Below are 23,905 nucleotides of genomic sequence, written 5' to 3'. Positions count from 1 at the left end.
GTGGGTTGCGCTTCGGCGGGTCGGTGTGGACTAGTTGGGCCGAAGGGCCTGTTTCCACACTAATGTAATATAAACCATTCACAACTCCGCAGATACTGCAGCAGGCAAACGCAATAAGATCTGGGCAATGCCCAGGCTTGGGCTGACAAGTGGCAAGTAACATTCATACTTCACATAGGCCAGTCATAGGCCATCACCAATAAGAGAAAATCTAACCAATGACCCCATGACATTCAATGGTGTTACCATTACTGAACCCCCCACTAGCAACATCCTGAGGGTTACTTCTCCAATGAGAGAGAGAGACTCTAACCATCGCCCTCTTGACATTCAATGGTGTTACCAACACTGACTTCCTCATTATCAATATCCTGGAGGTTACCATTGACCAGGAACCCAACTGGACTAGCCACATAAACACAAGGGCTACAATAGCAGGTCAGAGGTTAAGAATCCTGTGGCGAGCAACTTACCCCCTGACTCCCCAAAGACTATCCCAGCATCGACAAGACACAAGTCTTGGAATACCCCCATCACAAGTGTGATGGAATACCCCTGGATGGGGGCAGCTCCAACAACACTCGAGAAGCTCGACACCATCCAGGACAACGCAGTCCCAGCTTGATTGGCCTCACATCGACAAGCATCCAGTCCCCCCACCACCAATGCTCAGCAGCAGCAGTGTGTACCATCTACAAGTTGCACTACAGAAATTTCCCAAAGATCCTCAGACAGCACCTTCCAAACCCACAACCACTTCCATCTCGAAGAACAAGGGCAGCAGATACATGGGAACACCAGCTCTTGCAAGTTCCCCTCTACCCACTATCCCAACTTGGAAATAAATCGCTGTTCCTTCAGTGTCGCTGGGTCAAAATCCTGGAATTCCTTCCCTAAGGGCATCGTGGGTCCACCCACAGCACACGGACTGCAGCGGTTCAAGAAGGCAGCTCACCCCCACCTTCTCAAGGGGCAACTAGGGATGGGAGATAAATGCTGGGCACAGTTAGCAGTCCCCGCATTCCACAAGTGAACAAAATACAGTCCAGCATCGGGATTGATAAGTCTGCAAAAGACCTCGTTATTGGTGAAAATTAACTTCTTCAGCCATGACCTTCCAACTACACACAGGACTCAGCTTTACACAAAGTTTCGGAATCTCCCTGTGCCTCTGGTAGACATGAGCTTTCTAATGACACAGGCCATTTTGTTTACACATCAACATGAATCGACATTAGCGGCACGGTGGCTCAGTGGTTAGCATTGCTGCCTCACAGCACCAGGGACCCGGGTTCAATCCCAGCCTCAGACAACCATCTGTGTGGAGTTTGCATTCTCCCTGTGTCTGTGTGTGTTTGCTCTGGTTTCCTCCCACAGTCACAAAGATGTGCAGGTTGGGTGAATTGGCCATACTAAATTGGCTGTAGTGTTAGGTGCATTAGGGAAATAGGTCTGGGTGGGTTACTCTGCGGAGGGTAGGTGTGGACTGGTTGGGCCGAAGGGCCTGTTTCCACACTATAGGGAATCTAATCTCCTGACAAAGCCCTGGCTCCATTCAATGCATTTCCTGCACAGCTCTCACTCACACACATACACACACCGAGACACACACACAGACAGACACCAGTCGATTTATAGAAAGAGAAAATTACAGAACGGCCTCGATTATCCGAATGAGATGGGCAGGAGCATTTTGTTCGGATAGCTGACCAGATGGTAAACAAGCGGTAATTTAGGAGTGCCGGTTATCCGAACATGCCTCGGTTATCCGGCAATGCACGCCAGAATGCCATTTAACTGATAACCAAATGCTGAGCTGCCTAATGCCGTTTTTAACGGGACCTTGAGATCTTGTTCAGATAATTCGAAGTTTGGATAATTGATGTTCGGATAATCGAGGTTGCCCTGTACTTGAAAGCACTCGCTTTTGATTCCGGGCCGCTATTTTGGGCCACCTTTGGACCTTGGGTTCCAATTTCCTCCTTCAGATGCACATCTTTGGACTGTGGGAGGAAACCGGAGCACCCGGAGAAAACCCACACAGACACAGGGAGAACGTGCAAACTCCACACAGTCAGTCGCCTGAGGTGGGAATTGAACCCGGGTCTCTGGCGCTGTGAGGCAGCAGTGCTAACCACTAGCAGGATAAAAGGTTGGTACAACATTGAGGGCCGAAGGATCTGTACTATGCTGTACTGTTCTAGGTGCTATGTTCTATGTAATCCAGGATAAAGCACCCCGTTGGATTGGCACTACTTCCACAAGCATCCCCTCCCTCTCCCACCGACGCTCAGTAGCAGCAGTGTGTACCATCTACAAGACGCACTGCAGCAATTTTCAGATCCTTCAACTGCAGCTTCCAAACCCACAATCTCCGCCCCCTAGAAGGGCAAGGGCAGCAGATACATGGGAACACTGCCCCCCTGCAAACCACTCCCCATCCTGATATGGAAATACATCCTTCAGTGTCACTGGGTCAAAATCCTGGAATATCCCTCCCTAAGGGCATTGTGGGTCAACCCACAGCACACAGACTGCAGCAGGTCAAGATAGCAGCTCACCCCCACCTTATCAAGGGGGTAATTAGGGGACGGGCAATAAATGCTGGGCCCAGCCAGCGACACCAATATGTCATGAATATTGTTTTAAAGAGAAAACACCAGGCTCCTTTATGGACTAGATATTTTCCTCTGTCACACTTCTGACCTCTTGCTAAATAGTGAACAAAAGTGGTATTTCCTACCCCATTCCAAATGCCTCCCCTATGATTAATCTGGGATCTTCCTGTTCTGAGAGATACTGTATGCAGGTCAAGCCGGAGTGCTTGAAAAACTGACAGCACCCCTCCTCGAGTCTTCCAACTACAATGCCCTCTGGTGGGACTTGAACCCTGGATTATCTGACTGACCAGCGCGACTGATGCCACATAGGGTTTGGTGTAGGCCAGGCCACACCTCTGGAATGGGTGATGCGTGCCCCAACAGGACTCGGAATGTGAAAATCCAGTTGGGAGAGGGGACGCCTCAAACAGGTTGTACCTCTGCCTTGACCTGAAGGCCATTCACGTTGATGGAGACTATCTTCCAAGATAGGACGGTGTGACTCAAAAAGATGATGACTTCTACCTTCTGACCACACCAGACTCATCTATTCCTGCAACAAGTGACCTTTTGGCAGAGAAGTTTCAGCTTGCACTCATCAGGACACTCTGCAAGAATACCAATGCAACGCCAATATTTACGCTGCATGAAGGAGAGTACTGATTGGTTGGCAAGTGGACAACCAATTAGGTTTGGAGAAAGTGAGGACTGCAGATGCTGGAGATCAGAGTTGACAGTGCAGTGCTGGAAAAGCACAGCAGGTCAGGCAGCATCCGAGGAGCAGGAGAGTCGACGTTTCGGGCCAGAGCCCTTCATCGGGAGATGAGGTTTGACCTGGAATTCCCTCCCCAAGGGCATGGTGATTTAAGAAAGCAGTTCATTTTCACTGTCTCAAGGGGTAACTAAGTGCAGGCTCAGCCAGTGACACTCAGATCCCATGAATGAAATGTTATATAAAAGTGGTTTTCCCCTCAAATTGCTGTTTTTGCAAAAATACCCTGATTACTGCAAACCAAGAGGATTTGAAAACCTAAGTCTTTTTGGAGTAATGTTCAATCTCTGTCTGACTAAACAACGACCTAACCAGATCTTAAACGTGAACAGGAGGTTGGGAGAGAGCTGGTAGTCGAGAGGATCAGGAGAATCTATTTTGCCACTATTCAAGGAGATCATTGCTGTTCTAGTTCCACCTTTATATACCCTTCTCTGCCTCAAATCCCTGCTGGAATTTTGTTAGCCAGTTTAGTTCAGAGATTGACGCTCTGCCAGTGGTCAATGACCGTTTGCAATGACAGTTCCAAATGTCTGTTGCAAGTGTGTGGCTGGAAAAGCACAGCAGGTCAGGCAGTATCCGAGGAGCAGGAGAATCGATGTTTTGGGCATAAACCCTTCATCAGGAAGGGCTCCGGCCCGAAACGTCGACTCTCCTGCTCCTCGGATGCTGCCTGACCTGCTCTGCTTTTCCAGCACCACACTCTCAACTCTGACCTCCAGCATCTGCAGACCTCAGAGTCTCCAAATGTCTGTTTGTCCATTCAGGGAAGAACGGTTTCTGGGAACGTTCATTCTGAAATGTTAACTCTACTTTCTCTTCACAAGCACTGGCAGATCTGCCGAGTTTTCCCAGCAATTTAGATTAGATTAGATTACATTACATTACATTACAGTGTGGAAACAGGCCCTTCAGCCCAACAAGTCCACGCTGACCCGCCGAAGCCCAACCCATCCATACCCCTACATTTACCCCTTACCTAACACTACGGGCAATTTAGCATGGCAAATTCACCTGGCCTGCACATCTTTGGATTGTGGGAGGAAACCGGAGCACCCGGAGGAAACCCACACAGACACGGGGAGAACGTGCAAACTCCACACAGTCAGTCGCCTGAGGCGGGAATTGAACCCGTGTCTCAGGCGCTGTGAGGCAGCAGTGCTAACCACTGCGCTACCCATAATTTCTGTTTTGGTTTCTGATTTCCAATGTCTGCAGTTCTTTGTCAGTTTATTTTGAAGCAGTTTTGGGTTTATCTACCCTACCGGTAAGACGTAGGAACAGGAATTAGACCATTTGGCCCATCGAGTCTGCTGCTCCATTCACTTTCTCCCTGTAACCCTTGACCCCCTTTGAAAACAAAACCTTTCCTTGGCAAGAGAGAGAAACCAAAAGGTTGGGGGGGTGGGGGAGGAGAAGAAAGAGAGAGAGAGGAGAGAGAGAGAGAGAGAGAGAGAGAGAGAGAGAGAGAGAGAACGAAAAACAGAGTTAACACTTCAGCATCACTGGACTCGAAATGTTCACTCTGCTTTCTCTCTGCAAATACGGCCAGACCTGCCGAGTTTCTCCCACTATTTCTGTTTCGAATATGAAGCTGGAAGCCACAGCCTGAGAAAGTTTGCTTACACCAGGCTCTCTCATAAGAGTGTTACATATTCTCTGACTTTGTCGTTGCCTGCAGGGCTAGGAACCGGAAAACGGGATTGTGGACACAATGGGCTGATCGGCCTCCTTCCGTGCTGTGAACACCTACGAGTGCATGAGAATCTCTTATAACTTCCAAGATCCCAGGGAAGACCAGCATAATGGGTGTGTGTGTTTGCTGCTTACAATTTACCTCTTGGAGGCAAGACATCATTCTTAAGCCTCACCCTGAGCTGATGGACTTGACCACAGCGGATTCAAGGTCATCGTAAAAGCTAAGATGAAGTTAGAAGTTAAGGTTACCGGAAACAAGTGTATGAGATGGACTCTTCCCCAGGAAAGAGTGCAAACACATCACATCGAAGACTTTCTGGATTATAACATACTCCGTGATGGCCAACAGTTTGTAACCACAGCCAAGAACCGCAGTTAATAACTCAATCATTTAAAACGCTTTATGCTTTCCCTCAAGTCTCACTTTCAGCCTTTTTCACATCACATGGAAGATGGTAATAATCAATTTTTAAATCAATTTTTAAAATATGGTTAGTGGTTACAGTGAAACGCCGCCATTAATAAAATATTTATACCCTTGGATCAAGCAACTGGTCTGAATACTGTAGACGTCTCAAAATGTTATCGGGGGGGTGTATCTCTGAGTGCAGCAAAAGTTGCAGATCCTAGAGTCTATTTCCATGCTGTATCACTCTATGATAGCTCAGCACTGCTCTGCAATGCGTTTCATTTTGAAAATGGAACAGGCTATGTCGGAAGCAGAAACAGAAGTTGCTGGAAAAGCTCTACGGGTCTGGGAGCATCCGCAGAGAGAAATCAAGTGTGAACATTTTAGTTCCGGTGTCCCTTCCTCAGAACTGATGGTAGCGAGGAAAATGGCAGTCTCTGTGCAGGAGATAGGATGGGGGCATGGTTGGGGGGGTGGGGGGGGGTGGGAATGGGTAGATGTTGGAGCCCAAAGAGAGAGAACACTTGGACAGACAAAGGAGTGGTGAACGATCTGGCTGGGAGGATGAAAAGTTTTAAGTGAGGATTGTTACTGGTCAACATGGATAAATTGGACAATTGCTGACTTGCAATGTGCCCAGGACCTCCAGACCTGAACTGGAGGGGAACCAATATCCTGGTGGGGAGATTTGTTCGTGCAGCGTGGGAGGCTTTAAAGCAGTAGTGAAGGGAAGAGAGAGAGAACGTGGAGGGTGGCTCGGAAATTAAACAGAACAAGTCAAAGAGCCAAGGCATAAGATGGGTAGCATGGTGGCTCAGTGGTTAGCATTGCTGCCTCACAGTGCCAGGGACCCAGGTCCAATTCCAGCCTCGGGTGACTGTCTGTGTGGAGTTTGCACATTCTCCCAATGTCTACATTGGTCTTCTCCCACAGTTCAGGTGGATTGGCCATGCTAAGTTGCCCATAGTGCTAAGGTGCATTGGTCAGAGGGAAGTGGGTTACTCTTCGGATGGCCTGTTTCCACACTATAATCTAATAGTTATGGGGCATATCCCTTTGGGCTTTGTGGTGCACCATAAAACTGAGAATTTCTGTAAGACGCAGCGGCCCTATCTGGACACAGATTTGTCAGCCACACTAATAATTTATATAGCCATAAGGATTGTGTTTTATAAATCTAATACACAGAGAGTAGCAGAGAAGATTTGTTGCTCAGGTTGAGGTTCTGGATGTAGGTTTGCTTGCCGAGCTGGAAGGCTCATTTCCAGTTGTTTCGTCACCCTACTAGGTAACATCTTCAGAGGGCCTCAGGCCTGAGCTGGAGGGCTCATTTCCAGTCGTTTCGTCACCCTAATAGGTAACATCTTCAGTGGGCCTCAGGCCTGAGCTGGAAGGCTCATTTCCAATCATTTCATCACCCTAATAGGTAACATCTTCAGTGGGCCTCAGGCCTGAGCTGGAGGGCTCATTTCCAGTTGTTTCATCACCCTAATAGGTAACATCTTCAGTGGGCCCCAGGCCGGAGGCCCACTGAAGATGTTACCTAGTAGGGTGACGAAACCTCTGAAAATGAATCTTCCAGCTCAGCGAGCAAACCTACATCCATATGTAAATTAAGGCTCTCGCTGGTTGATTGCTTGCATTTTGTTTTGTGAGCCATATTATTATTTACCAGTTAGTTGTTAGTTATTAGTTATTTATGTATTTTGTTGATTTTTTCTTATATCGTTTTACGTATGAGTGTAGATTGGGGTTTTTTTGCTCTTTTTCTGTACTGTTTTGAATTTGTTGTAATATTTAAAAAATTTATTTTTTCAATAAAAATATATTTTAAAAAATAGAGTCAAGGCAGCTAGGAGCATAGCAGGAGGACTGACGAATAAACTGCATTTATTTCAATACAAGAGGCCTGTCAGGTAAAGCAGATAAACTCAGGGCATGGATGGGAACGTAGGACTGGGCTGAGGGAGGGACAGGACTGGCAACGCAATGTTCTCGGGTATAGCTACAACAGGAGGGGTAGAAAGGGAGGCAAGAGAGGATTGGGGGGCTGGAGTGGCATTCGATTAGAGAAACACGGGAAGATTTAAAAGGGACAGAAGGTGCAACTTTTTCACGCAGTGTAGGGAATGAGCTACCAACATGGTAGAGGTGGGTATAACTATGATATTTAAGAGATAGTTGGACAGATTTAGAGAACTATGCAGGCAAATGGGGCGAGTCTAGTTTGGTAAATCTGGTTGGCAGGGACGAGTTGGGCTGAAGGGCCTATTTCTGCGCCATACAGTTCGAGAATTCTGGTCTCCCTTGGTTACCATTAGCTCAGAGTTGGGAACCAGACCCTAACCTATGGGGAAAACAGCCCCTTTCTTCCTCCTTTCAGATGCTGCTCCACCACTTTGATGAGATGCCTGGACATCTCATTGAATGGCTCATGGTCTGATCAGTTCTGTGGAACACTTTGGAGTGTTCTACTAGAGAAAGAAAAAGGGCATACCAACCAGATATCCCAACCCAATCTAGTCCCACCTGCCAGCACCCGGCCCATATCCCTCCAAACCCTTCCTATTCATATACCCATCCAAATGCCTTTTAAATGCTGTAATTGTACCAGCCTCCACCACTTCCTCTGGCAGCTCATTCCATACACGTACCACCCTCTGTGTGAAAACGTTGCCCCTTAGGTCCCTTTTATATCTTTCCCCTCTCACCCTAAACCTATGCCCTCTAGTTCTGGACTCCCCCACCCCAGGGAAAAGACTTTGTCTATTTACCCTAAACAAGGCTCCTTATGATTTTATAAACCTCTATAAGGTCACCCCTCAGCCTCCGACGCTCCAGGGAAAACAGCCCCAACCTCTCCCTGTAGGTTAAATCCTCCAATCCTGGCAACATCCTTGTAAATCTTCTCTGAACCCTTTCAAGTTTCACAACATCTTTCCGATAGGAAGGAGACCAGAATTGCATGCAATATTCCAACAGTGGCCTAACCAAGGTCCTGTACAGCCGCAACATGATCTCCTAACCCCTGTACTCAATACTCTGACCAATAAAGGAAAGCACTTGTGGGCAGCACGGTGGTTAGCACTGCTGCCTCACAGCTCCAGGGACCCGGGTTCAATTCCCACCTCGGGCGACTGTCTGGGTGGAGTTTGCACATTCTCCCCGTGTCTGTGTGGATTTGCCCCGGTTTCCTCCCACAGTCCAAAGATGTGCAGGTTAGGTGAATTGGCCATGCTAAATTGACCGTAGGGGTATGGGTAGGTTGCGCTTCGGTGGCTAGTGTGGACCTGTTGGGCCGAAGGGCCTGTTTCCACACCAAGTAATCTAACCTAATACCAAATGCCTTCTTCACGATCCTATCCACCTGCGATTCCATTTTGAGGGAGCTAGGACGCATTTCTCTGAAGCGAATTGTTAGTGTTGCTGCTCGCTCACTCAATTGTTCAGCAAGTGCTTCTTAATTGCAGGATCACAGCTAACAGGAGAGAATTTGTTCGTGGGGAGTGGGGAGTGGGGGGTTGTAAATACATTATGGTGAAGTATGGGCTGCCTTGTTCCTGTTGAAAATATAGCAATGTATGCCCTACATTTTAGAGATTGTGTGACCTCTCTTGCTTACACAATGTCACTGAATTGCAAGGCAGCCTTGGAATCTGATTGTTCATTTAGTCCTGTACCCTACTTTGGGCTTTCCATTTGGCTTCAGCTAGATGGTGGAAAAAAATCCAAACAGATGTGAAGTGGGCAGTGGTTAGGTCGGAACAGGAAGAGGCCATTCGGCCCTCTGAGCTCATTCTGACTTTCAATGACCACCCCCCCCCCCCCTCCATGACAGACCAGTGCTATCCCATCAGCCTTTGCAACACAACCCAGTGGCCTCAGCTTTGATTTTAGCAACTATTCACGTCGAAGTCAAACAACCCAGCGCAGGGGAGGGGGGAGAATGTATTCCAGGTTAGGTTCAAAACCACCCCTCAAATGAGGGGCAGTACAGAACAATCCCCGTTTCAACGCAGTGGAGAGAGAGAGGGGTGGGGGCGAAAGTAGATGAGGAACAGTACGCAAGGGGCAGAAATGCAGATTAAAAGAGACAAACTGTGAAGAGATGATTGTTTTCAGGCTCAGGGTGAATCAGATTGATGTAAAGACTCAACTTGCTTCTTCCCTTGCCTTGGAACGATCTATCCCCGCTCCTCAGCTATCCCCGTGACAGCCTCAGTAACTCCAGTCCTAGAACAGGACCAGGGACTAGTGTAGCATTGAGAAACTGCTGGCAGTTTCTGGTTTTTAAAAAATGACACAGTTTGAGAAAGGTGAAACTAGATTGTTCGGACCCAGATACTGAGCCTCTGACCTGCGGCTGGGTGTCAGTGTGTGGAATTGTGGTCCCTCTACCCTCCAGTCCCAATTACCAGGTAACTATCACCAAAGCAGAATTCCAACAGAACCCAGACCCCCTTCCCATTCGCTCCCAACTGACCTAGACCCCCCTTCCCCTTCACTCCCAACGGAACCAAACCCCCTTCCCGTTCGCTCCCAAAGGAACCAGACCCCCTTCCTGTTTGCTCCCAACTGACCCAGACCCCCTTCCCGTTCGCTCCCAAAGGAACCAGACCCCCTTCCTGTTTGCTCCCAACTGACCCAGACCCCCTTCCCGTTCACTCCCAATGGAACCAGTCACCAAATCTGCCTGCTCCCAATCCCACAATCCCAATGGACCCAAACTGCTTCCCATTTACTCCCTCTGTCCACATTCCCAACAAATCAAAGCCTTTCAATTCACTCCCAATGTGTTGAATTCGAAAGCAAGTCAAAAATAAAAATCACAATTCACAATGCAGTTCACAATGCTGGGCTCAATAACAAAAAGACCACCATCTACAAAACTCAATTAAGACTGACAGACAGACTGACTATCTCTATAAACCTCTATAAGATCACTCCTCAGCCTCCGATGCTCCAGGGAAAACAGCCCCAACCTCTCCCTGTAGGTTAAATCCTCCAATCCTGGCAACATCCTTGTAAATCTTCTCTGAACCCTTTCAAGTTTCACAACATCTTTCTGACAGGAATGAGACCAGAATTGCATGTAACGTTCCAACAGTGGCTCAACACTAGCTGAGACGAGTGTTCAATTCCCGATATCATTAATTGAATGTAATTACTACCACAGGCCATCGTGAGGTCTGGACCCATGGCCCCCAGAATATTAGCCCCAGCTTCTGGATTACTAGCCCAGTGACATTGCCATATTGACACACTCTCCTCACACTGTGCATTAACATTAGCGTATGACTACTCTCAGATACCTCCAAGTTAAACAATAAATTCTTCCCAAAGCTACAGGTCCAAGATGTAGCTGAGTGCAGTTAGTTTTAGCAGTGCTAACCACTGAGCCACCCGTGCCAACCTAATACAGTGATGTTGGATCGGGGCCTTTGATAATATCTCCTGCCTCACAGGATCTTCCCCTATTAAGGCCAGACGTATGTTTGCCCATGGAGGCGTGGTGCTGGGAGTATTGTTAGACTGCTCAACTTGGAATCCTCACCCTAATGCAGCCAATCCACAAACCCGCACGAAGATCATTAGTGGCCAGTTACAACACACAGACAGTTATTAGATATAGAGATAGAGATAGAACTATAACGCCCCACGACAAGGTGGCTTCATTCGGTCCCCATTCTGGGACTGTTTGATGGGGACAACGTGGAGAGAGGTTTACTCTCGGATCTTTAAAGAAAGGGGTAGAGTGAGCTTTACGCTCAGCTGAATTTTAAAAAGGGTAGAGAGAGCTTCACTCTCACCTTAAAAGAAACAAGAGTAGAATATGCTTTACTCAATCTTTTTTTAAAAAAAAAGTAGAGGTAGCTTTACTCTCACCTTAAAGGGTAGGGGGAGCTTTACTCAGCCTTGTCAAATTTAAAAAAGGTAGAGAGAGCTTTACTCTCACCTAAAAGAAAGGGTAGAGAAAGCTTTATAAGGCCTTTTAAAAAAAAAAAGAGGTAGAGCTGCTTTCCTCAGCCTGTTTTTTAAAGAAAGGTAGGGGGAGCTTTACTCTCACCTTAAAGAAATAGTAGACAGAGCTTTCCTCAGCCTTTTTTTTAATAAAGAAAGGTAGGGGGATCTTTATAGATTACTTACAGTGTGGAAGGCCCTTCAGCCCAACAAGCCCACACCGACCCACAACCCACCCATTCCCCTACCTAACACTACGGGCAATTTAGATTGGCCAATTCACCCTGACCTGCACATTTATGGACTGTGGGAGGAAACCGGAGGAAACCCACACAGACACTGGGAGAATGTGCAAACTCTACACGGTCAGTCGCCTAAGGTGGGAATTGAACTGAGGTCTCTGGCGCTGTGAGGCAATAGTGCTAACCACTGTGCCACTGTGCCGCCCCACCTTAAAGAAATGGTAGAGAGAGCTTTACCCAGTCTTTTTAAAAAAAGAAAGGTGGAGGGAGCTTTCCTCAACCTTTTAAGAACAAGGGTAGGGAGAGCTTTACTCTCAGCTTTTTCTGAAAAAAAAGGGTAGAGGGAGCTTTACTCTATCTGAACCCATGCTGTCCCTGCCCTGGAGTGTTTGACTGGAACAGTGGGGAGAGAAGCCTTACTCTGAATTGAATTCTGTTGTTATCTCAAAATGTGCTGACTATTGATACTGGAGGCAAAACGCACAGAACTAATCTGTTTCTGAGCTGCTGCAATGATTAGTGCCATTGATTCCACCTCCGTGAAGCACAGGGAGAGTAACTTTCTCCACTGACGGCGCTATTTAAATGCAAGAAGCAGAATGCTGCAGGCACTGGGAATGCTGGCTGCTCTAAACCAAGTTGTGTAAAGTTGCAAGGTTTTACTGAGAATTGATACGATTGATCCTCCAGATGTTCCCATCTCCTTCCTGGGTTTCAGCGCTCCGAACTGACAGGATCCCAGAAAGTCTCAGACTCCGAATCAATTCAATAATCCGGCTCAGATTCCCGCTGTGGGTCGGGATTTAACTTCCCCTGGCTTCACCTTGCACCGTTGGAACATTCTAGATTCAACAGGAGTTGACACTGGTCTAAAGATGTTTCGCTACATCCATGCCAACCAAACCCACAACAACAACCACTTTGCCTTTAGTTAGCACCTTTACCAGTCTGTGGTCCTCATGCCAAGGAGCTGTGTCAGCTCTCTGGGCTGGGCCAGCTGCTGAACAAGTCTAGAGGCTGGTACAGCTGACATCATATCTGAGAGCAATCAGTGACCAACACAATGCAAAAGGAGATGACCCTCTGTAGGGTGCCAGGCAGGGGGCTGCCAGGCAGGGGGCAGGATTCAGTAGGTACACACAGTCAGGTGAGGCAGAGGGGTGCCTCAGGAGGCCTGCATGAAGACGGTAACAAATCAGAGCAAACTTCACCTCTCCCAGTGGGCAAACCGAGACTGGTGACCCCAACCACTGCAGCAGGTGACAAACTATAGGGGGAAAGAGGGGGGGGGGGGGAGGAAAAAAAAAAAGGGGGGGAAGAGAGGAGGGGGGAAAGAGAGGAGGGGGGAGGGGAAGAGAGGGGGAAGAGGGGGGAGAGAGAGAGAGCAGTACAGAGATAGGAGAGGGGGGGAAGAGAGAGAGAGAGAGAGAGAGAGAGAGAGAGGCAGGGAGAGAGGGAGGGGCAGGGAGAGAGATAGAGAGAGTGAGAGAGGTAGAGGTAGATAAATGGAGGTAGAGAGAGAGAGAGAGAGAGAGAGAGAGAGAGAGACAAACAGACAGAAAGAGAGCGAGAGAGTGTGTGAGAGGTAGAGGGGCTAATATTTGGGGAACATGGGTTCGATTCCCACCATCGCAGATGGAATTCAGTAAAATCTCTGGAATGAAGAGTTGGTTTGTGGGTGTCTGTGTAATCTCTGTCAATTGTTGTAAAAACCCATCTAGCTCACTAATGTCCTCGAGGGATGGAAATCTGCTGTCCTTACCCAGGCTGGTCTACAGGTGACTCCAAACTCACAGCGCTGTGTCACATCGTCACTCCCCTCTAAAAAGGGCCGAGCAAGTTGCTCAGTTCAAGGGCATTTAGGGAGGGGCAAAAGATCCTGGCTTTGCCAGTGATGCCCACACACTGTGAATAAATGATCAACAATTTCTCTCCTTTCTTTCCTTCTTTCTCTATTTTCCTTCCTTCTGTCTTTTCATTCACCTCTTTCCTTAATTCTCTTCATCTTTCCTCCCGTCTCTCCTCCTCTTCAAATCACGACGAGTCGCACCCTCTTCCAAATGGAAAAACATCCCTTCGACTCCCCTCAGAACCTCTGATCTTGAATCTCTGCTGCCTACTCACAAACCCTTCAACAAGGGGAACAGGAGCTTCCTATTGGCCCTCTCCCAGTTAGGTATCTCTTCAGCTTCCTTTGGTCTATCCAAATATCCATCTCAACTAAATTCCTCCAATGCAGGCAACATCCTGGCTTTGAATCACAGAATCCTCACAGTGCAGAAAGAGGCAATTCAGCTCATCAGGTCTGCACCGACCCTTCAAAGAACATCCCACCCAGACCCAGCCTCACATACGATCCCCTTAACCTCACATTTCCCATGGCCAATCCACCCTAACCTGTGCATCCCTGGACACTATGGGGTAATTTAGCATGGCCAATCCACCCTAACCTGTACATCCCCGGACACTATGGGGTAAGTTAGCATGGCCAATCCACCCTAACCTGTGCATCCCTAAACACTATGGGTAATTTAGCATGGCCAATCCACCCTAACCTGCACATCCCTGTACACTATGGGGTAATTTAGCATGGCCAATCCACCCTAACCTGCACATCCCTGGACACTATGGGGTAATTTAGCATGGCCAATCCACCCTAACCTGCACATCTCTGTGTGCTATGAGGTAATTTGGCATGGCCAATCCCCCCCAAACCTGCAAATCCCTGGACACTGTGGGGCAATTTACATGGCCAATCCACCCTAACCTGCACATTTTTGGATTGTGGGAGGAAACTGGAGCACTCAGCGGAAACCCACGCAGACACGGGGAGAATGTGTAAACTCCACACAGACAAGGCTGGATTCGAACCTGGGTCCCTGGTGCTGTGAGGCAGCAGTGTTAACCACCTGTTCAGTCAGATTAGATCTTTTGAATGGGTACAACTATACTCAGGTTGGAGTCTAATCAGTGTTTCCTAACTTCTGCTCTATGCCAGATTACACAGCTAATAAATGCAGGGACTCTATTAGACATCGCGCCTAGTGGTCCATCAACGTTCAAGGAGCAATGGTCACACTGCATACCTCCTCACCCACACATCCTGGCATCGTGCCAGTTATTGCCAGCCTAAACATTGGCCGCAATGGGCATTCGTGTGTAACACACCCAGGCACAGGGTGAGGGAAACACCTTGTGCATTATCTATGGGAAGCATTAATCCAGGAATCCACAGCCTCTCCCAAACACACTCCACTCACTGTCCGTCCTATCCCGGCTTAACCCCCCAACATGCTCTAGCATCAGAAACAAAAATCAACCTTCAGACGACATCAATTACAACCCCACCCCGGACTAACCGACTCAATGACATTATGGCACATCCTCTGGAGGGGATGGGCTTTGTACCCGGGCCTCCCCTGTGCCACAGGGCTCCAATATTTATATCATATAATTACTGAAAAAAAAAGCTGCAGATTAACCACTCCCTCATTGAATCTGCCGCTGATTAGTTTTGAATTTATGCCTCTTCAAGTCTGCGCCTATTGGTCTATTTTTCAGGACAAGCTTCATGACCTTCAGTAAAGGGGAGATGATGGCCCAGTGGTACAATCAGTGCACTATTAATCCAGAGACCCACCTAATGTTCCCGGGGCCTTGGTTCAAATCCTGCCACGGCAGATGGTGGCACTTGAATTCAATTTTAAAAAACTTTATTATTTTAATATTCATTCACGGGCTGAGGGTGTCACTGGCTACGCCCAGAATTTATTCCCCATCCCTTCTTGCCCAGAGGGCAGTCAAGAGTCAACCATGTTGCTGCAGGTCTGGAGTCACGTGTAGACCCAGACCAGGTAAGGATGGCAGTTTCCTTCCCTGAAGGACATGAGTGAACCAAATGGGTTTTTCCAACAATTGACAATGGATTTATGGTCATTGTTAGATTCTTAATTTCAGATTTGTTTTTTAGGAACTTAATTAAAATTCCATCGTCTACTGTGGTGGGATTCGAACCCAAGACCCCCAAACATTACCTGGGTCTCTGGTCTAGCAACAGTACACTATACCATTGCCTCCCTGAGGAAAAATGCATCTTGTTCACTAATGCCCTTTAAGAAAGGATCCTTACCTGGTCTGGGCCTACACATGGGTCCAGACCCACAGCAATGGGGTTGACCCTTAACTGCCCTCTGGGCAATTAGGGACAGGGCAATAAATGCTGGCCTAGACAGTGACACCCTCATCCCATGAATGAATAAATAAAAATTAGGATTGAGTTCCCTGAGGGGTCCAAAAAGCAGCAACTGGCTCATCCATCAACCACCTCAGACAGATATGTGTCCAAGGATATTGTGCTCACTCCAGGTTAATGGGTAGCGAGACGCCCAACTGCCATCGAGAGTGAGTAAGAGTCAGCCATCTTGCTGTGGGTTTGCAGTCATACGTAGGCCAGACTGGGGAAGGATGGGAGATTTCCCTCTGTAAAAGGGCATTCATGAACCAGACTGGTTTTTTTATAACCACTGACAATAAATTCATCGTTACCGTCGGTTGTCAATATCCAGGCTCGTCCTTAATTGCCCTCAATTGTTGCCTTCCTGACCCATTGCAGTTTGTGTGATGTACATAGACATTAGGGAGATTCAGATTTTATTCATTCATTAAATATAAACTCTACCGCCTGCTGCAAAACCTTTAGGGAAGGGTACACGTGACTCCAGACCCACAGCAATGAGATTGACCCTTAACCCTCTGAAACAACCTGGCAAGCTAATTAGGTCAAGGACAATGAGAGAGGGGATCTTGCCACCCCACTCTTGAGAAGATTTATTTTAAAAAACAATCAGCTGGGGTGGTCACATTTGAAATTGGCATCTCCCAGAGGCCTGGGTTTCGTTTTGCAACATGAGCGACATTACCACCAGGTCACTATCTCCTGTGTACGCACGCACCGACCTCGCATTATCCGATCCCCCCATCCCTGTACTGGTTCTGGTCGCTCGATCTTTGCAAAAGCTGCAAATATCCCTTGAGCACTGCAGCGACAAAAAAAATCCTCTCAGAAAACAGGAGGCGCAGACGACTGACAAATGGAATGTGGGGTTTTGGGAGGGACGGGGGGGGCGCGTGAAGGGGAAGGTGTTTGACCTCACTGCTTTGGCAAGATATCAACCTTCAGACACATCCCAGAAGCTGATTTGCTTCAGACACAGAGACTGAGCATCTCTGCGATGGCCTCAATTTACCATCAGTCAGGGAGTTGACAGGTTGGATGCTGTTTGGATGATCACTCTTGACCTCAATCTAGAACGGGGTGGGGGGTTTAGAAATAAGAGTGCCCCCCCCCCCCCCCATTTCAGGCGGGGATGAGGGGGGGGGGTGGGGGAGGTTTTATCTCCCGGACAGTCATGACAGCCAAAGGCAGCTCATCAAATGCATTGAAGGCTGAGTCCGGTGGATTGATGATTGATGAGGAAGTCAATGGTTACGAGGGAATGGGCAGCGGAGTGGGACTGAGGCCACAATTGGATTGGTGGGCAGCACAGTGGCTCAGTGGTTAGTGCTGCTGCCTCACGGTGCCAGGGACCTGAGGTCGATTCCACCCTCGGGCGACTGTGTGGAGTTTGCACATTCTTTCAGTGTCTGTGTGGGCTCCCTCCGGGTGCTCCGGTTTCCTCCCACACAGTCCAAAGATGTGCCGGTCAGGGTGGATTGGCCATGCTAAATTACCCCATAGTGTTCAGGGATGTGTAGGTTAGGGTGGATTGGCCATGCTAAATTACCCCATAGTGTTCAGGGATGTGTAGGTTAGGGTGGATTGGCCATGCTAAATTACCCCATAGTGTTCAGGGATGTGTAGGTTAGGGTGGATTGGCCATGCTAAATTACCCCATAGTGTTCAGGGATGTGCAGGTCAGGGTGGATTGGCCATGCTAAATTACCCCATAGTGTTCAGGGAGGTGTAGGTTAGGGTGGACTGGCCATGCTAAATTACCCCATCGTGTTTAGGGATGTGTAGGTTAGGGTGGATTGGCCATGCTAAATTACCCCATAGTATTCAGGGACGTGTAGGTTAGGGTGGATTGGCCATGCTAAATTACCCCATAGTATTCAGAGATGTGCAGGTTAGGGTGGATTGGCCATGCTAAATTACCCCATAGTGTTCAGGGATGTTTAGGCTCGGTGGATTAGCCATGCTAAGTTACCCCATAGTGTTTAGGGATGTTTAGGCTAGGTGGATTAGCCATGGGAAATGCAGAGTTACAGGAATGGGATGGGGTGGGGTGAATGGTCTGAGTGGCATGGTCTTAGAAAGGTTGGTGCACACCCTGATGGGCCAAAAGGCCTCTTTCCACAGTGTAGGGATTCAATGAGGGGGAAAAAAAGTCATGATCTTAATGAAGGGTGGAGCAATTGGAGGTGCTGAATGGCCTCCAATGTCTTTGGTACACAAGGCTGCCCTTTTGTACTCGAATTCCGTTTAAGCAATAAACTCTCATCCTGCGCTTTGGTTTGCTGCCATAGCTTTCATCTTGACCTTCACACTACAATCAGAAGGCCATTAATGGGCAAGTCACAGGGTAGGGAGGGGTGGGTGGGGGGGGGGGCTTGGTGGGTAAGGCAGGACAGGGGATGGCCATCAGAGTGCAGAGAGGGAATTGCACAGCTGAGGACCCAGGCAATTGAAAACACAACTGCCAATGGTGGACCAATAAGAAGGATGGGTGAGCAAGGGGTGATAGCATATATAGAGATCAGAGAGAGTATTCATTGAGTCATACAGTGACGACATTAGTTCAGTGTGTGGATCGGAGTTATTCCTGGCAGAGGTAGTGGCATAGAGACGTGCAGCACAGAAACAGACCCTTCGGTCCAATTCGACCATGCCGACCAGATATCCCAACCTAATCTAGTCCCATTTGCCAGCACTTGGCCCATATCCCTCTAAACCCTTCCCATTCACATATCCATCCAGATGCCTTTTAAAGGTTGTATTTGTACCAGCCTCCATCACTTCCCCTGTTGAGTTACAGTGGGTGACCAAAGAGTGCTGAGTTCAGTGAGCACAGTACTCGGGCAAACAGTCCCCCTTGGGCATGGGAATGAGGAAATTATCACTATCCGATTGCCCCACAATTGGGAAGTGTAAGATCAAACAGGTCCATTCCTGAAGAAGGGCTTAAGCCCGAAACATCGATTCTCCTGCTCCTTTGATGTTTCCTGACCTGCTGCGCTTTTCCAGCAACACATTTTTCACCATTGCTAACAGCCCCAACCACAACTCCTGCCCCAACTGACAATAAACAGGCTGTTGTCAAACCCATCCAGTAACATCTTAAAGCACAGAAAGTGAGACCATTCTGCCCATCTTGCCTGTTCTGGCTCATTGAAAGAACTAGACAATTGTTTCCCATTCTCCCCCCCAGCCAACTTTCCCCACATCTCCTCGCCAATAACGTGGAGAATGGTTCAGATCTGTTTGGGCTCTGGAAGGAAGGATGTTCGATTGCAAGGGGATTGGATAGAATCTTCAACAGACATTATGACATACAACTACTGGCAAAGACATTGAGAGAGAATCCCATCCTCCAAAGAACAAGCTTGAATAACCTTGATTTGGAGGTGCCGGTGTTGGGCTGGGGTGTACAAAGTTAAAAATCACACAACACCAGGTTATGGTCCAACAGGTTTAATTGGAAGCACTAGCTTTCGGAGCGTCGCTCCTTCATCAGGTGATTGTCTTCTTCATCACCTGATGAAGGAGCGTCGCTCCGAAAGCTAGTGTGCTTCCAATTAAACCTGTTGGACTATAACCTGGTGTTGTGTGATTCTTAACTTTGAATAACCTTGCACACTTCATCCTGGACTGTAACGAACTACAATGAGCTATGGGATTGCTTTATGATGGGGATGGTAATATCATGGTCATCACACTGCACTAGTAGCCCAGATACCAAAACAAATGCTATGGGGTCATGGGTTCAAATCCCATCACAGTTGCTGAGAGAATTTGAACTTAATTCATAAATCTGGTGACCACACAAAGCCCATTGTCGATTGTCATCAAAACCTAATCTAGCTCATTCTGTGCCATTGTTACACTCGCAAAGTACCATCCAAACCCACTTAAGGGGAGAGAGGGGTAAGATTGAAAATGGTGGTGGGTGAAAAGCCAATGTCTTTCCCTAAGGGCAGGGGAGTCTAGAACTAGAGGGCATAGGTTTAAGGTGGGAGGTGAAAGATTTGAAAGGGACTTAAGGGGCACCTTTTTCACACAGAGGGTGGCCAGTGTATGAAGCTGCAAGAGGATGTGGTGGAGGCTGGTACAATTTCAACATTTAAAAGGCATCTGGATGGGTATATGAATAGGAAGGGGTTGGGAGGGATATGGGCAGGTGCTGGCAAATGGGACTGGATTAATTTAGGATGTCTGGATGAGTTGGGCCGAAGGGTCTGTTTCCATGCTGCATGTCTCTATGACACGACCTCTGCCAGGAATAACTCCAATCAACACAACGAACTAATGTCGTCACTGGGCAAAAATCTTGGAACTTTGCAAACCCATTGCCCTCCCACAACCCTCCAATAGCACTGGGGTGTCCCACCCACCACACCATACAGACCTTTACAAAGCAGCTCACCACCGTCCTTCTCAAAGGATAGACATTAAACACTGGCCCAGCTAATGACACCCATTCACTGAACAGATCGAATTCATTTCGCCTCCACGTGACTCCAGACCAAAACGACATGTTCAATGCTTTAAGTATTCCTGGATACAGCCGCTCAGTTCAAGAGTAGTTTGGGATGGGCAATGAATGTTGATCTAGCCAGCAACCCCCACATCCTGCATAACAGTACATGATCGAGGTGCCCGGGCACCACCTCAATGCAGTTTCCAACAGCAGTAAAGTGGTCAAGTTGGGAGTGTAGCCGCTCACTCTGTCACACAGTTCATCTCCTACACTCAACCCTTTTCCTTCTTTCCAACCCGCTCCCGTCAGTTCCAACTGGCTCCGAAGACACCCAATTTACACACCAAGGAACACTGCCCAACATGACAACCAACCTCAAACACACACCTCCAGAGCATCCGCCAAAGGAGGTCATACTCCCCTCCTAAATCCAATGGGAATTTGATTACCGTGGCGATGAGGGCACCAACCTGGATGCAGTGATGTAAACCCACAATGCCAACCCTGACGCCCACCCCGTCTCTTGTCACCCTCTCCCAATACTAGTCCGACCTGACCTCCGAATGGCTAATTTCCAATCCGTTGGCCTTGGGGACAGGTTAGGGTTTGGGAGGGGGTGGGTGGAAGGGTGGCCCGGGGTGGGCGGGCAAGAAGAAAGCAACGCTCGTTTTCTGTGCCAGCTACGGACACCCACGTCCAATCGGCCAGAGGTCAGCGCTGGCTCGAGGTACCCACTGGGCCAATGACCCCTCGTAGGCATCGCGAAAGGAGGCGGGAGAGCGGGTGTGTGTGCCCACTACAGAAAGGGTGTGGGGTGTGTGTGTGTGTGTGGGGGGGGGGGGGGGGGGGGGGGGAGGGGGGCAGGTTAGGAGTAAGGGCCGGGCAGTGAATTATGAAGCACTCTCTCCCCCCACCCTTTGATCACTTCCAGAGTCCACCAGCTACCATGGTACTCCTGATTGCACACCAGTGTCCTGTGTGCCCATGGCAACTGGCACCCAATATAAATCCAGCCTGTTGAGACAGCAGATCCACCATTAAATGAAGCAAATCCTAACGTAGAGGCGGTATTCGCATCCAGCGACATCAACCAGCGCTCCGAACCTCACTTCCAAGCCTCGATTCCCAGTGTTGCATTAAGGCTTTCACGAAAATAATAAAGAAATAAACCAATGAAATGTCATGCCTGAACACCCTTTAACGAAACCCTTCTCTGCATCCCTTGCTAAAAAAAAATCTCTTCTCCGGGTCAAATCCTTCTGGATCACCAGCTAACTGGAAAAATACAGTATTCCGGGATGGATCTTCACCCTTTGGGTTTCAATGCGCCAAACACGATATTGGAAAAAAAAACAGATTTTAAAATCCAACAGCAATCTGGAGATGTTCAAATTCATCAAAAAAAAACCAAGAGCTTTTTGTTTCTTTAAAAAAAAACCTTCAGAGAGAGGTCTGATTTTAAATAAAAGATTCTGTAAGAAGGCAAGGATCAGTTTGGTAACCCTTTCTCTCTCTGCTGCATCAGTCAGGAATAAGAGAAGGGGGTTGGTGAAGAAGGGGGTGGGATGGGATGGGGGGGGGGGGGGATTTGGCATGGAAATCACAGCAGATTGCCCCACAAGGCCTCTTACCTGGCGCAAGCATAGCTGTCCGTTCGAAGGAAGATTGCAGTGCGCCCAATCACCCCCTTCATTCACTCTCATTATCCGACTTTTCAGCTCCCAGTCACTATTCACACACACTGTCCAATCACACAATCTAACTGCCCTCAGCTCTATTCCACCTACATCGCATCTCCAACGTGGACAGAATTCTAATTCAGAAACAGCAACCATTTCTACCCTCAGAAGACTCATCCTTTAATTTTTTTTGGGAAAAAAAAAGGAAATGTTTGAGAGGGAAATGAAAATAAGCAATAAAAGGGAACCTTTAGAAGCTTTCCCCCCCCCCTTTAAAATCTTGCATGCCCCTACTCTTGGAGTGTAAAATTTGTTTCCAAAAATTAATCATGTCAGCTCTATCCAATATTGGTGAAGGTAACAGCAGGAAAGGCAGCAGTGCTGAATTTGCATTAGTGGATTGGTATTACACATCACATTGAGGGACGATTCGCCAAGAGGAGATTAAAAAGAGAGAGAGAGACAGGGAGAGAAAATGTGCTGCCAGTATTCTTCACAAAAAAGGTACAAGTCTAAGGATGGTCAGTGCTGTAACCGGGGAAAGGGTTAACCCCCCCGCAACGCCAGCAATTGTATGCAAATAAGTCGACCCTGTTTCCTGATCAGATGAAATGTAAAATTTTAAAAAAACTTCAGTCAGAAAGAGAGAGAGAAATTGCAAACGTACAAAAGGGTCAATTCCAAGCTATTGATTTCTCAATGGACTTAAATAGTTCTCTCCACACCTCCCCCCCCCCCCCCCCCCCCCCTTACCACCTTGCTAATATTTTGGGGTGTCCTTTTGTTTTTCCACTAACTCCCCCCCCCCCTCAATTACCCCGAATAGAAACGTTGGACAAGAAGAGATCTGCCCAATTTGACAGTTCATGTCAGAGACATCGCTGGAAGTCGCTTCCTTCGGTCTGATGAGCGACCCCCGCACTCTCCTTGCAGCTCACCTCCTGTGTTTGTCCGCTTGGTGCTCCCGGCATCGATAGGCGCTTCCAAAGGTCTCTTCCTGGAATCGGGGGGGTCGAGGTCAATATGAGTCCCATTCTGTTGCATCGGGGCCATCATCTTAGAACAAACCGTGAGAAGGAGGGGGGGAAAAACGAAGAGAGGCGGTTCGGATGAGCTTTCCCCCCCCCGTGGGTTCTCTTGTTAAATGCTACTGGCTGGACAAGGTTTGATTGCAATAAAAGAGGTATATTTTTTTTTGATAGAGAGTTATAGTTGAGAGGGTGAAGGGGTCCAGACCCCGATGATGGGGTGGGGAGGGGGGATTTGGGGAGGGGAAGGGGGGAAGGGAGAAAGCAAAGAAGAGAGGAAATGAGGGACAGGCTGCCCGGGGATTCGATCCCTCTGCGCTGTAAGCTCTGGATCAATCCCAGTCACTACGAGCCCTGGTTACATTGTAGCCCAGCGCTGCGACTCACATTGAAACACCGCAGGCCCCGCCTCCATTACGTCAGGCGGACGCTTGCTCGCCCCACGTGATGCCGCGAGCCCCCGCCCCTTCGACATTTAGCCACGCCTCCGCCCATGGCCAGCCAATGGCATGTGACCAGCATTAGCCCCCAGCCAATAGCATTTACGAATTATTACCCCCAAGCCAATTATATTTGAGTATCATTACCCCCTCAGCCAATGCCCTGTGAGGATCATTACCCCCTCAGCCAATGCCCTGTCAGCATCATTACCCCCTCAGCGGATGCTTTGTGAGGATCATTACCCCCTCAGCCAATGCCTTGTGAGGATCATTACCCCCTCAGCCAATGCCCTGTGAGAATCATTACCCTCTCAGCCAATGCCTTGTGAGGATCATTACCCCCTCAGCCAATGCCCTGTCAGCATTATTACCCCCTCAGC

The 23,905-nt window shown here is 48.3% G+C and overlaps 1 protein-coding gene across 1 annotated transcript in view; it reads right to left on the bottom strand.

Annotated features, from left to right (window-relative positions):
- The window catches only part of LOC140454540 (RNA-binding protein Nova-1-like), a 212,554-nt gene extending 189,065 nt beyond the window's left edge, over window positions 1-23,489 (bottom strand). Inside the window, exon 1 of the mRNA XM_072549358.1 lies at window positions 22,996-23,489. Coding sequence (XP_072405459.1) covers window positions 22,996-23,113 — 118 coding nt within the window. The 5' untranslated portion in view covers window positions 23,114-23,489. The remainder of the gene's footprint in view (window positions 1-22,995) is intronic.
- Between the last annotated feature and the right edge of the window lie 416 nt (window positions 23,490-23,905).

The sequence above is a fragment of the Chiloscyllium punctatum genome, chromosome 29 (genome assembly GCF_047496795.1).
Source record: "Chiloscyllium punctatum isolate Juve2018m chromosome 29, sChiPun1.3, whole genome shotgun sequence".
In the NCBI taxonomy this organism is placed as follows: Eukaryota; Metazoa; Chordata; class Chondrichthyes; order Orectolobiformes; family Hemiscylliidae; genus Chiloscyllium; species Chiloscyllium punctatum.
Note: the sequence above shows the minus strand (reverse complement) of the source record. Positions and strands in the feature narration are given on the sequence as shown.